At 57.5% G+C, this 17234-nt stretch overlaps 1 protein-coding gene across 4 annotated transcripts in view; it reads right to left on the bottom strand.

The window, feature by feature from the left end:
• The window catches only part of LOC122563028 (protein PHTF1), a 41171-nt gene extending 32066 nt beyond the window's left edge, over nt 1-9105 (bottom strand). For all 4 annotated transcript variants that reach the window (XM_087973430.1, XM_087973432.1, XM_087973433.1 and 1 more), the window contains exons 1-4: nt 9049-9105; nt 8080-8156; nt 3815-3871; nt 3234-3303 (exon numbers count right to left, since the gene is read on the bottom strand). In XM_087973430.1, coding sequence (XP_087829556.1) covers nt 3234-3303; nt 3815-3871; nt 8080-8139 — 187 coding nt within the window. In that variant the 5' untranslated portion in view covers nt 8140-8156; nt 9049-9105. The remainder of the gene's footprint in view (nt 1-3233; nt 3304-3814; nt 3872-8079; nt 8157-9048) is intronic.
• Between the last annotated feature and the right edge of the window lie 8129 nt (nt 9106-17234).

Here is a 17234-nt window from a genome sequence, read left to right as displayed (position 1 = left end):
CCTTACCTGACTCAAGTGATTCCTGAAAAATTACCACCAATGCCTCCGCAATCTCCTCCACTCCCTCGTTCAGAACCCTGAGTTAGTCCATCCAGCCCAGGTGATTTATCCACCTTCAGACCTTTCAGCTTCCCCAGCACTTTCTCCTTAGCCATTACACTCACCTCTGCTCCCTGACTAACTTAATGTTCTGCTATGCTGCTGGTGTTTTCCACTGTGAAAACTGAGGTAGAGTACCTATTCAGTTCCTCTGCCATTTCTTTGTTCCCCATTACTACATCTCCAGCCTCATTTTCCAGTGCTCCAATGTCCACTCTTGCCTCTCTCTAATCTTATATATGTCTAAAAATTCTTGCAATCTTCTTTAATATGACTAGTTAGTTTACTCTCATATTTCATCTTCTTCCCTCCTTATTACTTTTATAGTTTTTTTGTGCTGATCTTTAAAGGCTTCCCAATCCTCTGGCTTCACCACATTGAATACTTTCTTTTTCATTTTTTTGCCGTGCCTGACTTCCCCTGTCAGTTACGGTTCCCCCACCCTCCCCTTAGTACGATTCTGCTTCTTTGGGATGAATTTCTGCTGTGCCTCCTGAATTACCCCAGAAACTCCTGTCATTGCTGCTCCCCATTTTCTCTCTAGGTTCCCCTTCCAATCAACTCAGGCCAGCTCCTCCCTCATGTCTTTGTGGTTAGCTTTACTCAACTGTAATACCATTACATCTGATTCCAGCTTCTCCCTTTCAAACTGCAGGGTGAATTCTCTCATATTATGGTCACTGCCCCCTGGGGGTTCATTCACCTTAAGCTCCCTAATCAAGTCTGCCTCATTATACATCACCAAATCCAGAATTGCCTGCTCCCTAGTGAGTTCTACCACAAGCTGCTCCATAAACCATCTCATAGACATTCCATGAAGTGGGCGGCACGGTGGCACAGTGGTTAGCACTGCTGCCTCACAGCGCCAGAGACCCGGGTTCAATTCCCGACTCAGGCGACTGACTGTGTGGAGTTTGCACATTCTCCCCGTGTCTGGTTTGGTTAAAAGAAGGAAGCATATGTCAGGTACAGACAGGATAGATTGAGTGAATCCTTAGGAGAGTATAAAGAAAGTAGGAGTATACTTAAGAGGGAAATCAGGAGGGCAAAAAGGGGACATGAGATAGCTTTGGCAAATAGAATTAAGGAGAATCCAAAGGGTTTTTACAAATACATTAAGGACAAAAGGGCAACTAGGGAGAGAATAGGGCCCCTCAAAGATCAGCAAGGCGGCCTTTGTGTGGAGCCACAGAAAATGGGGGAGATACTAAATGAATATTTTGCATCAGTATTTACTGAGAAAAAGGATGTGGAAGATATAGACTGTAGGGAAATAGATGGTGACATCTTGCAAAATGTCCAGATTACAGAGGAGCAAGTGCTGGATGTCTTGAAACACATAAAGGTGGATAAATCCCCAGGACCTGATCAGGTGTACCCGAGAACTCAGTGGGAAGCTAGAGAAGTGATTGCTGGGCCTCTTGCTGAGATATTTGTATCATCGATAGTCACAGGTGAAGTGCCGGAAGACTGGAGGTTGGCAAACGTGGTGCCACTGTTTAAGAAGGGTGGTAAGGAAAAGCCAGGGAACTATACACCAGTGAGCCTGACCTCAGTGGTGGGCAAGTTGTTGGAGAGAATCCTGAGGGACAGGATGTACATGTATTTGGAAAGACAAGGACTGATTCGGGATAGTCAACATGGCTTTGTGTGTGGGAAATCATGTCTCACAAACTTGATTGAGTTTTTATGAAGAAGTAACAAAGAAGATTGATGAGGGCAGAGCAGTAGACGTGATCTATATGGACTTCAGTAAGGCGTTCGACAAGGTTCCCCATGGGAGACTGATTAGCAAGGTTAGATCTCATGGAATACAGGGAGAACTAGCCATTTGGATACAGAACTGGCTCAAAGATAGAAGACAGAGGGTGGTGGTGGAAGGTTGTTTCTCAGACTGGAGACCTGTGACCAGTGGAGTGCCACAAGGATCGGTGCTGGACCCTCTACTTTTTGTCATTTACATAAATGATTTGGATGCGAGCATAAGAGGTACAGTTAGTAAGTTTGCAGATGACACCAAAATTGGAGGTGTAGTGGACAGCGAAGAGGGTTACCTCAGATTACAACAGGCCGTTGACCAGATGGGCCAATGGGCTGAGAAGTGGCAGATGGAGTTTAATTCAGATAAATGCGAGGTGCTGCATTTTGGAAAAGCAAATCTTAGCAGGATTCATACACTTAATGGTAAGGTGCTAGGGAGTGTTGCTGAACAAAGAGACCTTGGAGTGCAGGTTCATAGCTCCTTGAAAGTTGAGAAGCAGGTAGATAGGATAGTGAAGAAGATGTTTGATATGCTTTCCTTTATTGGTCAGAGTATTGAGTACAGGAGTTGGGAGGTCATGTTGCGGCTGTACAGGACATTGGTTAGGCCACTGTTGGAAAATTGCGTGCAATTCTGGACTCCTTCCTATCGGAAAGATGTTGTGAAACTTGAAAGGGTTCAGAAAAGATTTACAAGGATGTTGCCAGGGTTGGAGGATCTGAGCTACAGGGAGAGGCTGAACAGGCTGGGGCTGTTTTCCCTGGAGCGTCGGAGGCTGACGGGTGATCTTATAGAGGTTTACAAGATTATGAGGGGCATGGATAGGATAAATAGACAAAGTCTTTTCCCTGGGGTTGGGGAGTCCAGAACTAGAGGGCATAGGTTTAGGGTGAGAGGGGAAAGATATAAAAGAGACCTAAGGGGCAACTTTTTCACGCAGAGGGTGTTACGTGTATGGAATGAGCTGCCAGAGGATGTAGTGGAGGCTGGTACAATTGCAACATTTAAGAGGCATTTGGATGGGTATATGAATAGGAAGGGTTTGAAGGGATATGGGCCGGGTGCTGGCAGGTGAGACTAGATTGGGTTGGGACATCTGGCCGGCATGGACGGGTTGGACCGAAGGGTCTGTTTCCATGCTGTACATCTCTATGACTCTATGAGTTTTCCTCATATCGGCTGTGCCTGAAGTTAGATTCCTGACCCTCTCCATATGATCTGACCTGTTACTGTTCAGAAGCAGTGTGTGTGTGTGTGTGTGTGTGTGCGCGCGCGTGCATCGGGATGAGGTGATGTTGTGGCTATTTGCTGTTTGACTGAGCTGGATGATACGTGATTAATAAATGCCGAGAACTCCCCTCGCCGCTCTCACCTCTGACAAGGTCGACATCTATCAGGTCAACCTTTATCCGGCCTGTTTTCTTTGGCCGGCTTCGCAGTCCCTGCAAATAAGCATTGACAGATTCACCTGGTCAGTGTGAGAAAGATAGGTCCGACAGGACATTGTTTGTATCCACGTCTTGTACAAGTGGAACCTACTGCACACAGTCCAGTTTACACTCAAAATAAGCAAATTAATGGCACTCATTTTAAAAGCACGCACTCTCTCTCTCTCTCTCTCTCTCTGGGAGCAGAACAATTACTATTTTCAAATTTCACCTCTTATCTAAAAATAATCTCCAGAATCAGAAACGGTGGGAATCGTTTGCACCTTTCTGGTTTACTGAAAACAAATCCGTGATTGTTTATGAAAAATTGTAGGGCCACGTTTTAACAATGCGCCAACATTAATGATTCCCATTAACTCACACTGCACCCACACCGTCGCAACCAGGCACACCATCCTCCCTGCCCCAACATTTGGGGAACACTCCAAAGAGACACAGAGAGTCTCTAAACCAGGAGTGAGATGCATGGAACATTTTAAATGGTGACATTATTCATACAGCTCACCTTAATCTCAGTTTGCTCAATGGACCTTTCCCAGATCTGCTGATCATATGCTCCAATCTGAAACAGAACAATTCCAATCAGGCAGGTTATTAGATGAAAGCCAGGTGGAACACTCCACCTTGTTCTGTTTGTTGCAGCCCATCATATTAGGACTGCGGACATATTGCCAAAACATAACTCACAATAGAAAAATAGTCTGTGATTTTGGAGAAGAGTTGTAGCTCAGGTTGTGGATCAGGTTGTAAGTTTGCTCCCTGAGCTGGTAGATTTGATCTCAGATGTTTCGTCACCATGCCAGATAACATCATCAGTGAGCCTCTGGTGAAGCGCTGGTGTTCTGTCCCGCTTTCCATTTATGTGTCTTGGTCTGTTGTGGTGGGTGATATCATTTCCGTTCTGTTTCTGAGAGGTTGGTAAATGGGGTCCAAATCGATGTGTTTATTGATGGAGTTCCAGTTTGAATGCCAGGCCTCTAGGAATTCTTGTACGGGTCTTTGTTTAGCCTGTCCCCGGATGGATGTATTGTCCCTGTCGAAGTGGTATCCCTCTTCATCTGTGTATAAGAATACTAGCGATAGTTGGTCATGTCTTTTGGTGGCTTATTGGTGCTTACATATCCTGGTGGCTAGTTTCCTGCCCGTCTATCCAATGTAATGTTTGTTGCGGTCGTTGCAGGGTATTTTGTAAATGATGTCCGTTTAAATTCATCAGCAGCTGTTTCAGGATGGTGGTGAGTTTGTGGGCTCTTATGATGCCTAAGGGCCAGAGTAATCTGGTCGTCATCTCCGAGATATCTTTGATGTGTGGCAAGGTGGCTAGAGTCTCTGGGCGTGTTGTGTCTTCCTGTTTAGGTCGGTTGTGTAGGAATCGGCAGACTGCACCTATCGTGTATCCGTTCTTCATGAATACATCGTACAGGTGTTTTTCCTCAGCTTCTCATAGTTTCGGGTGCTGCAGTGTGTTGTGGCTCATTTAAGTAATGTTCTGATGCAGCTCCATTTGTGGGTGTTGGGATGATTGCTCCTGTATTTGAGTCTCTAGTCAATGTGTGTGGCTTTCTGTAAACGCTGGTCTGTACCTCTCAATTGGCTATGCGTTCCACCATGATATTGAGGAAGGAGAGTATGCTGCCTGGTATGGAGACAAGGTATTATGAGGAAAGAATGAGGGATTTGAGGCTGTTTTCATTAGAGAGAAGGTTGAGAGGTGACTTAATTGAGACAGATAAGATATTTAGAGGGTTAGACAGGGTGCATAGTGAGAGTCTTTTTCCTTGGATGGTGATGGCTAGTACAAGGGGACATAGCTTTAAATTGAGGGGTGATAGATATAGGACAGATGTCAGAGGTGGTGTCTTTACTCAGAGCGCAGTAGGGGTGTGGAACGCCCTGCCCGCAACTGTAGTAGACTCGCCAACTTTAAGGGCATTTAAATGGTCATTGGCTAAAAGTCCTGACATTGGTGATCCCACGGGCATCCCGTTGATTTATTTGTAGGTCTTGTCATTGAAGGTGAAGTGGGTTGTGAGACACAGGTCTACTAGTTTGAGGATGCTGTCGTTGCTGATGGAGTTGGTGCTGTCAGGTGTTTCTGTCCTTGGTTCGTCTGGCAGTGAGGCCAGTTTTTCTTTGACCAGGGTGATGTTTACTGATGTGAATAGGGCTGTTACGTCAAAGGAAACCATGACCTCATTGTCCTCTAACTTGGTGTCTTTGATCTTAAGGAATTCCTGGGTAGAGTGAGTGGAGTGGCTTGAGTCTTCTCCCAAGTGTTTCAGCTGCCTTCTTGTACCGCTGCAGTCCATGTGCTGTAGGTAGACCCACAACGCCCTTAGGGAAGGAATTCCAGGATGTTGACCTAATGACACTGAAGGAACAATGATATATTTCCAAGTCAGGACGGTGAGTTCCAGATGGTGGTATTCCATGTATCTGTTATTCTTGTCCTTCTAGATAGAAGTGATCATGGGTTCAGAAGGTGCTTTCTAAGGAACCTGAGCGAATATGGTGGTCAGGGTGTATGGGTAGCTATGTGCATGAGGGAGTGACTGGAATGCAAGTGTCTGTGTGTGTGAACGAGGACCAAGTTGAAAACAGACAATAAAATCTTATAGCTACATTCAATGTTGTAAACCTCAGGGGCAGAATTCCTGCCCAATATATTGCTGTTCAAACTGATCAAAACCACATGGGGAACTGCTACAGTTTCTGCTAATTCATCAAAACAGTTAATCAAAACAAATAAGGACCACGAAACACAAAACAACAAAAATGTTATAAATTAATCATTTTGAACCAAATTAGAGTCACTGAATTATAACCGTAAGGAAAGACCTCAGTCTCAAAGTGAAGGGATGACCGAATAAAGGTCTTTAAAATTATGATTTGGAGATGCCGGTGTTGGACTGGGGTGTTCAAAGTTAAAAATCACACAACACCAGGTTATAATCCAACAGGTTTATTTGGAAGCACTAGCTTTCGTAGCGCAGCTCCTTCATCAGGCCAACCATCTTAAGGAGCGTCGCTCCGAAAGCTAGTGCTTCCAAATAAGCCTGTTGGACTATAACCTGGTGCTGTGTGATTTTTATCTTTAAAATTAGTTCTATTATTTGCTCGCCTTGGACCTGGAGTGTGGATGAGTAAAATGCAATTTAATGGAAATAGATAAGATTTTGAGGAGACTTGTCAGGATGATGTAAAAAGGAAGCTTCCTCTCCTGGGAGAATCTAGAACGAGGGGTTGCTGTTTGAAAATAAAGGATCCAGCATTTAAGACAGAGAAAAGGAGAATGTTTTCTCAGTGTCATCAATCACAGAGTTCTTGCCCAAAAGGCAGTGGAATTACAATCTTTGAGTATTTCTAAAGTCGAATGGATTGGTGAGACTGCAGCTGGAGAACTGTGTACAGTTTTGGTCACTATAGTTAAGGAAGTGGCAATGGAGGCTGTTCAAAAGGGATTCATCTGGATTTGATTCCTGGGATAAAGGGATTGGTTCATCAAAAATAGCTAAACAGGTTAGGCCTCTATTCATTAGTAGAAAGTGAGGACTGCAGATGCTGGAAATCTGAGTCAAAAGGTGTGGTGCTGGAAAAGCACAGCATGTCGTGCAGCATCTGAGGGGCAGGAGAATCGATGTTTCAGGCATAAACCCTTCATCAGAAATGTAGGTGACTTAAGCGCAAAACGTGGATTCTCCTGCCCCTCAGATGTTGCCTGACCTGCTGTGCTTTTCCAGTGCCACACTTTCCAACTCTATTCATTTGTGTTTGGAAGAATGAGGGTGATCTTATTGAAGTATACGAGATTCTGAGGGGGCTTGACAAGGATAGATGTTGAGAAGATGCGTCCACTAGTGGGGGAATTTCAAACTAGGGATATAGTTACGGAGTAAGGGGACACTCATTTAAAACTGAGGTGAGAAGCTATTTCTTCTCTCAGTGGGTGGTGAATGTCTGGAGTTCTCTACCCCTGAGAGTTGTGGAGGCTAGATCACTGAAAATATTTAAAGAGGAAGTGGTTAGCTTTTAGGAAATATCAGGAAATTAAGGATGACAAGAAGCTAGTGTGAACGATCCGAGGCTGGGGACAGATTAGCCATGATCTCTTAAATAGCAGGATGGAGGAGCCAAATGGCCTTCTCCTGTATCTGATGTTGGGGAGATTAGAAACTCAGAGCCATAAACAAAAGGTAGTCACTTATAAATCCAATACAGAATTCAGGAGAAACCTCGTTATCCACAGTGTAGACAGAATGAGAAACCTCCACAAGGAGTAGTTTTCTGATAATATCACGCTGACATCACGTCTCCTAAAAAGCATTGATACGTGATATATCCACAGGTGGAGGAAGGGTGGAGCAGCACGGTGTCACAGTGGTTAGCACTGCTGCCTCACAGTGCCAGGGACCTGGGTTCAATTCCACCCTTGTGTGACTGTGTAAAGTTTACATATTCTCCCAGTGTCTGTGTGGGTTTCCTCCCATAGTCCAAAGGTTAGGGTGAATTGGTCATGGGAAATTGCCCCATTGTGGCTAGGGATGTGCTGGTTAGGTGGGTTAGCCTTGGGAATTATGAAGTTATCGGGATAGGGTGGGGTGCTGGATCTGGTGGAGTGCTCTTCAGAAGGTCAGTGCAGAAATGATGGGCAAAATGGCCTCTTACCGCAGTGTAGATATTCTAAGTATGGGAACTGGTTCATGTGGAACCTAATACCAGCATAGGTTAGGTGGGTGGAATGGCCGTCATCTCCAAATATCAGGTACATACCTTTCTCTGGTACCACGTTATGGTGTCAGTTGTTTTCGAGGCCATTTGGTGCTGAGTCATCAGGGGCTCATCTTATCCTCAAAAGAGAATTGAAAACAGCAGCTCAGTTTGGGGTTTGTGACATTACTGATTTTAACTCAATGACAACAAAAATATTCCCCAACCCCAAAACCTTCAGCTATAGAGTTCAAGCACAGCTCCCTCCCCAATGTCCATCCACCAGAAATACCTCCTCACCAACTCCCATCATCCTCTCACCAACTCCCAACACCTCCGCCAGGTTACTCATATCCTCCCTCAGAACCTTCAGATCAGAGACCCATCCAACATCTGGGACCCCCAAGGCTCCCCAAAAATCCAGATCTCCCCTACCCCTCCCACCCCGAGACTGGGGACCACCTCCCTCTGGGACTCTGAAAGAGACTCCCCAACCCAATGCTGGAGCAATATTATGTGACCGTCCCCACCCCCTCATATCCTCCTCTGAAATATACCCTTGCCCCCAGACTCCCGCCTAGTGTTCCCCCACCCCCATGCTATTGCCCAGCCCCTTTCTCCTTCATTGCTGCCCCTTCCTCCTGGTGTTTGCACCCCCCCCTCCCTCCCTCCCTCTTGATGGTTCCCGTCCTCCCAGTATTTTCCATTCCTCTGTATATACCCCCTCCCCCGGTATTTACCCCCTCTCCTGTGTATTTACTTTCTTCTCCCGGTGTTTACCCTCTTCCAAAGTGTATAGCCCCTTCCCCGGGTATTTACACACTCTCCCCCGGGTATTTACCCCCCTCCCCCGGGTATTTACACACTCTCCCCCGGGTATTTACCCCCCTCCCCCGGGTATTTACCCCCCTCCCCCGGGTATTTACACACTCTCCCCCGGGTATTTACCCCCCTCCCCCGGGTATTTACCCCCCTCCCCCGGGTATTTACACACTCTCCCCCGGGTATTTACCCCCCTCCCCCGGTAATCACCCCCTGTCCCTGGGTCCTGTTCTCACTCGGGCCCAGAATCTCCATCGCGGAAACGGCAACGCTCATGAATATTCATCATGGTATTAATATTCGATTAGGCTGCATACATAATAAGGTGGTGTATCATTTTGCTCCTGCATATTTAATGATGCTGGCTCCGCCCTCTGGAACGGGCCCCTACGTCATGCAGAGGGCACAGCAGGATCCCGGTTAACCATTTCTGTGCCGCGCTCCCGCTCAGCCTCAGGCTTCACTTTGGTCACAATTCCCTCAATTTACGTTCAATCCGGAAAGCACCGGCCTCAGACCGGCCCCCACCCCCCCCCCCACACACCCCCACCCCCACACACACCCCCACACACACCCCCCCCCACACACACACCCCCACACACCCCCCCCCACACACACACACACCCCCCACACACACCCCCACACACACACACCCCCACACCCCCCCCACACACCCCCCACACCCCCACCCCCACACACCCCCCCCACACCCCCCCACACACCCCCCACCCCCCCCCACACACACACACTCCCCCACACACACACCCCCACACACCCCCCACACCCACACCCCCCCCCCACACCCCCCCACACACCCCCCACCCCCCCCCAGACACACACACTCCCCCACACACACCCCCCACACCCCCACACACACCCCACCCCCACACACACCCCCCACCCCCCCCACACACACACACTCCCCCACACACACCCCCCACACCCCCACACACACCCCACCCACACACACCCCCCCCACCCCCACCCCCCACACACCCCCCCCACACACACACCCCCCACACACCCCCCCCACACACACACACCCCCACCCCCCCCACACACACCCCCCACCCCCACCCCCACACACCCCCCCCCACACACACCCCCCCACACCCCCACCCACACACACCCCCCCACACACACACCCACACACACACCCCCACACACACCCCCCCACACCCCCCCCCACACACCCCCCCCACACACACACACCCCCACACACACCCCCCCCACACACCCCCACACACACCCCCACCCCCCACACACACACACACCCCCACACACACCCCCACCCCCCACACCCCCCCCACCCCCCCCCACACACACCCCCACCCCCCCACACACACCCCACCCCCCACACACACACACACCCCCACACACCCCCCCACACACACCCCCACCCCCCACACACCCCCCCCACACACCCCCCCCCACACACACCCCCACCCCACACACCCCCACCCCCACCCACACACACCCCCACCCCCACACACACCCCCACACACACACCCCCACACACACACCCCCACCCCCACACACACCTCCACACACACCCCCCACACACACAGCCCCACCCCCCACACACCCCCCACACACACACCCCCCACCCACACACACACCCCCACCACACCCACCCCCCCCCCACACACACACACCCCACACACACACCCCACCACCCCCACACACCCCCCCACCACACCCACCCCCACCACACACACACCCCCCACCACCCCCACACACACCCCACACCCCCCACACACACCCCCACCCCCACACACACCCACCCCCCCCACACACACACCCCCCCCCACACACACACACCCCCCACCACACACACACACACCCACCCCCCCACACACACCCCCACCACCCCCACACACACCCCCCACCCCCCACACACACCCCCACCCCCACACACACCCCCACACACACCCCCCACCACCCCCACACACACCCCCACCCCCACACACCCCACCCATACACACACCCCCCCACCCCCCACACACACCACCCACACACCCCCCCCCCACACCCCACACCCCCCCCACACACCCCCCACCCCCCACACACACCCCCACCCCCCACACACACCCCCACCCACACACACCCCCACCCACACACACCCCCCACCACCCCCCACACACCCCCCCCACACACCCCACCCACACACACCCCCCACCCCCACACACACCCACCCCCCCCACCCACACACACCCCCCACCACCCCCCACACACCCCCCACACACCCACCCCCCCCCACACACACACACCCCCACCACCCCCCACACCCCCCCACACCCCCCACACCCCCACACACACCCCCACCCCCCACACACCCCACCCACACACACCCCCCACCCCCCCCACACACATCCCCACCCCCCATACCCCACACCCCCCCACACCCCCCACCCCCCCCACACACACACCCATCCCCCACGCCCCACCCCCCCCACACACACCCACACCCCCCACACCCCCCACCCCACCACACACATCCCCACACCCCCCCCACACACATCCCCACACCCCACACCCCCCACCCCACCACACACATCCCCACACACCCCCACACACATCCCCACACCCCACACCCCCCACACACACCCCCACACCCCACACCCCCCCCACACACACCCCCACCCCCCACACCCCCCCCCCACACACCCCCCACCCCACACCCCACACACACCCCAACCCCCAAACCCCCCCACACACACCCCCACCCCCCACACACACCCCCACCCCCCACACCCCCCACCCATACCCCCACATACCCTCCCACCCCCACACACCACCCCACCCCCCACCCACACCCCACACCCCCACCCCACCCCCACACACCCCCCACCCCCCACCCCCACCCCCACACACCCCCCCACACACCCCCACCCCCCCATCCCCACCTCCACACACACCCCCAACCCCCACACACACCCCACACCCCACACCCCACCCCCCCACCCGCACCCCCACCCACACCCCCCCACACCCCCCACCCCTACCCCCCACCCCCCACACCCCCCCCCACACCCCACACCCGCCATCCCTACCCCCACACACCCCCCACCCCCCACACTCCCCCACCCACACCCCCCCCACACACCCCCACCCCCACACACACCCCCACTCCCCCCCACACACACCCCACCCCCCCACACACACCCCCACACCCCCCACCCCTACCCCCACCCCCAAACACACACCCCTACCCCCACACCCCACCCACCACACACACCCCCCACACCTACCCCCACACACACACACACCCACCCCCACACACCCCCCACCCCCCACACACACACCCCACCCCCCCACCCCCCACACACCCCCCCACACCCCACACCCCCCACCCCTACCCCCACACACCCCCACCCCCACACCCTCCCCACACCCACACACCCCCCACACCCCCCACCCCTACCCCCACACCACCCCCCCACGCCCACCCCGCACACCCCCCACCCCCCACACCCCCCCCCACACCCCCCACCCCCACACACAACCCCCCCACCCCCCACACTCCCCCCACACCCCACACCACCCACCTCACACACACCCCCCCACCCCACACACCCCCCGCACCCCCCATACACCCCCCCCACACCCCACCCCCCACACACACACACCCACCCCACACACCCCCCCACCCCACACCCTCACACCCCCCACACACACCCACCCCCCCACCCCACACACACACACCCCACCCCCACACACACACCCCACCCCACACACACACACACCCACCCCCACCCCTACCCCCGCACACACCCCACCCCACACCCCCACCCACACACACCCACCTCTACCACCACACACACCCCCTCCCACCCCCACCCCCCATCGCACCCCCACCCCACCCCCACCCCCCCACCCCAACACCCCACACACATCCCCCCACCCCCCACACACCCCCCACACCCCCACCCCCACACACACCCATACCCCCACCCACACCCCCACACACACATACCCCACCCCCACACCCCCCACACCCCCACCCCCCACATACCTGCACCCCCACCCCACACACCACACCCCCCACCCCTACCCCCCCACACACCCCCACCCACCCCCACCCCCCACACACACCCACCCCCCACCCCACCCCCACACCCCTCCCCATCCCCCCCACACCCCCTCACTCCCACCCACACACACAACCCAAACACCTACCCCCGCACCCCCACACACATCCCACACACCCGCACCCCCACCCCACACACCCCCACCCCCCACACACACCGACCCCACCTCCACCCACCCCCCCACCCACACACCCCCACCCACACCCCATACACCCCCCACACCCCACCCACACCCCCACCCCCTCCACACCTCCCCCACACCCTCCCCCAACACCCCCACACACCCTCCCACCCCACCCACACACACCCCCACCCCCCACACACACCCCACACACCCCACCCCACACCCCACCCACACACACCCCCACTCACACACACACGCCTACACCCGCAACCCACCCCCTACACACACCCCACACCCCACCCACACACACCACACCCCACACCCCCACCCACACACACCCCACACACCCACCCATACACACACCCCTACACCCCCATTCCCACCCCCCACACACCCCAACCCCCCCCACACACCCCACACACCCCCACACCCCCCCACACCCACACCCCCACACACCCCCAGCCCACACCACCACACACCCCCACCCCGCACCCCCACCCCCCACACACACACCACACACCCGCACCCCCACCCCACACACCCCCCCACACACCCCACACACCCTCCCACACACCCCACACCCCCACCCACACACTCCCACACACTTACACCCACACACCCCCACCCCCCACACACACCCGCACCCCCACCCCACACCCCCCCACCCCCCCCACACACCCCACACACCTGCACCCCCACCCCACACACCCCCACACACCCACACCCACACACACACCCCACACATCCCCACCTCCACCCACACACACACCCCACACACCCACCCCCCACCCCCCCACACCCCCTCACTCCCACCCACACACACAACCCAAACACCCATCCCCCCACCCCCACACACATCCCACACACCCGCCCCCCCACCCCCCACACACACCCCACACACCCGCACCCCTACCCCACACACCCCCACACACCAGCACCCCCACCCCACACACCCCCACACCCCCACCCACACACTCCCACACCCCTACACCCACACCCCACACCCACACACACCCACCCCTCACCCCCACCCCACACCCCCTCCCCACACATCCCCACACACCCCACACCCCCACCCACACGCTCCCACACCCCTACACCCACACACCCACCCCACACCCCCACCCACACACCCACCCCCACCCACACCCACCCCACACCCCCACCCACACCCACCACCACACCCACCCCTACCCCCACCCCCACACCCCACACCCACCCCTACCCCCACACACCCCCACCCCCCACACACACCCGCACCCCCACCCCACACCCCCCCACACCCCCCCCACACACCCCCACCCCCCACACACACCCCACACACCTGCACCCCCACCCCACACACCCCCACACACCCACACCCACACACACACCCCACACATCCCCACCTCCACCCACACACACACCCCACACACCCACCCCCCATCCCCCCCACACCCCCTCACTCCCACCCACACACACAACCCAAACACCTACCCCCGCACCCCCACACACATCCCACACACCCGCACCCCCACCCCACACACCCCCACCCCCCACACACACCGACCCCACCTCCACCCACCCCCCCACCCACACACCCCCACCCACACCCCCCACACACACACACCCACCCCCACCCCCAACACTCCCACCCCACACCCCCACACCCCCCCACCCCCACACACACCCACCCCCCACCCCACCCCCACACACACCACCCCCACCCCCCACACACACCCACACCCCCACCCCCTCCACACCTCCCCCACACACACCCACCCCCCCACCCCACCCCCACACACACACACCCCACACCCACCTCCAACCCCCACACACACCCACTCCAACTCCACACACCCCCACACACCCACACCCACCTCCCCACCCCACCCCCACACATACACCCCCACCCACACACCCCCACCCACACCCCATACACCCCCCACACCCCACCCACACCCCCACCCCCTCCACACCTCCCCCACACCCTCCCCCCACACACCCTCCCACCCTCCCACCCCACCCACACACACCCCCACCCCCCACACACACCACACACACCCCACCCCACACCCCACCCACACACACCCCACACACCCACTCACACACACACGCCTACACCCGCAACCCACCCCCTACACACACCCCACACCCCACCCACACACACACCCCACACACCCCACACCCCACACCCCCACCCACACACACCCCACACACCCACCCACACACACACCCCTACACCCCCATTCCCACCCCCCACACACCCCACCCACACCCCACACACCCCAACCCCCCCCACACACCCCACACACCCCCACACCCCCCACACCCACACCCCCACACACCCCCACCCCACACACCCCCAGCCCACACCACCACACACCCCCACCCCGCACCCCCACCCCCTACACACACACCACACACCCGCACCCCCACCCCACACAACCCCCCACACACCCCACACACCCTCCCACACACCCCACACCCCCACCCACACACTCCCACACACTTACACCCACACCCCACACACCCACACCCTTACACCCACACACCCCCACCCCCCACACACACCCGCACCCCCACCCCACACCCCCCCACACCCCCCCCACACACCCCCACCCCCCACACACACCCCACACACCTGCACCCCCACCCCACACACCCCCACACACCCACACCCACACACACACCCCACACATCCCCACCTCCACCCACACACACACCCCACACACCCACCCCCCATCCCCCCCACACCCCCTCACTCCCACCCAAACACCTACCCCCGCACCCCCACACACATCCCACACACCCGCACCCTCCCCACACACCCCCACCCCCCACACACACCGACCCCACCTCCACCCACCCCCCCACCCACACACCCCCACCCACACCCCATACACCCCCCACACCCCACCCACACCCCCACCCCCTCCACACCTCCCCCACACCCTCCCCCAACACCCCCACACACCCTCCCACCCCACCCACACACACCCCCACCCCCCACACACACCCCACACACCCCACCCCACACCCCACCCACACACACCCCCACTCACACACACACGCCTACACCCGCAACCCACCCCCTACACACACCCCACACCCCACCCACACACACCACACCCCACACCCCCACCCACACACACCCCACACACCCACCCATACACACACCCCTACACCCCCATTCCCACCCCCCACACACCCCAACCCCCCCCACACACCCCACACACCCCCACACCCCCCCACACCCACACCCCCACACACCCCCAGCCCACACCACCACACACCCCCACCCCGCACCCCCACCCCCCACACACACACCACACACCCGCACCCCCACCCCACACACCCCCCCACACACCCCACACACCCTCCCACACACCCCACACCCCCACCCACACACTCCCACACACTTACACCCACACCCCACACACCCACACCCTTACACCCACACACCCCCACCCCCCACACACACCCGCACCCCCACCCCACACCCCCCCACCCCCCCCACACACCCCACACACCTGCACCCCCACCCCACACACCCCCACACACCCACACCCACACACACACCCCACACATCCCCACCTCCACCCACACACACACCCCACACACCCACCCCCCACCCCCCCACACCCCCTCACTCCCACCCACACACACAACCCAAACACCCATCCCCCCACCCCCACACACATCCCACACACCCGCCCCCCCACCCCCCACACACACCCCACACACCCGCACCCCTACCCCACACACCCCCACACACCAGCACCCCCACCCCACACACCCCCACACCCCCACCCACACACTCCCACACCCCTACACCCACACCCCACACCCACACACACCCACCCCTCACCCCCACCCCACACCCCCTCCCCACACATCCCCACACACCCCACACCCCCACCCACACGCTCCCACACCCCTACACCCACACACCCACCCCACACCCCCACCCACACACCCACCCCCACCCACACCCACCCCACACCCCCACCCACACCCACCACCACACCCACCCCTACCCCCACCCCCACACCCCACACCCACCCCTACCCCCACACACCCCCACCCACACCCACACACCCACCCCACACCCACACCCAACACCCCCACACCACACCCACACCCCCACACCCACCCCACACCCACACCCAACACCCCCACCCCACACCCACACCCCCACA

The sequence above is a fragment of the Chiloscyllium plagiosum genome, unplaced genomic scaffold, assembly GCF_037043375.1.
Source record: "Chiloscyllium plagiosum isolate Xiang-an unplaced genomic scaffold, Cpla_swu_hap1 HiC_scaffold_26, whole genome shotgun sequence".
NCBI classification, from domain to species: Eukaryota; Metazoa; Chordata; class Chondrichthyes; order Orectolobiformes; family Hemiscylliidae; genus Chiloscyllium; species Chiloscyllium plagiosum.
The sequence above is the reverse complement of the archived record's forward strand: the minus strand, read 5'-3'. Positions and strand labels throughout refer to the sequence as shown.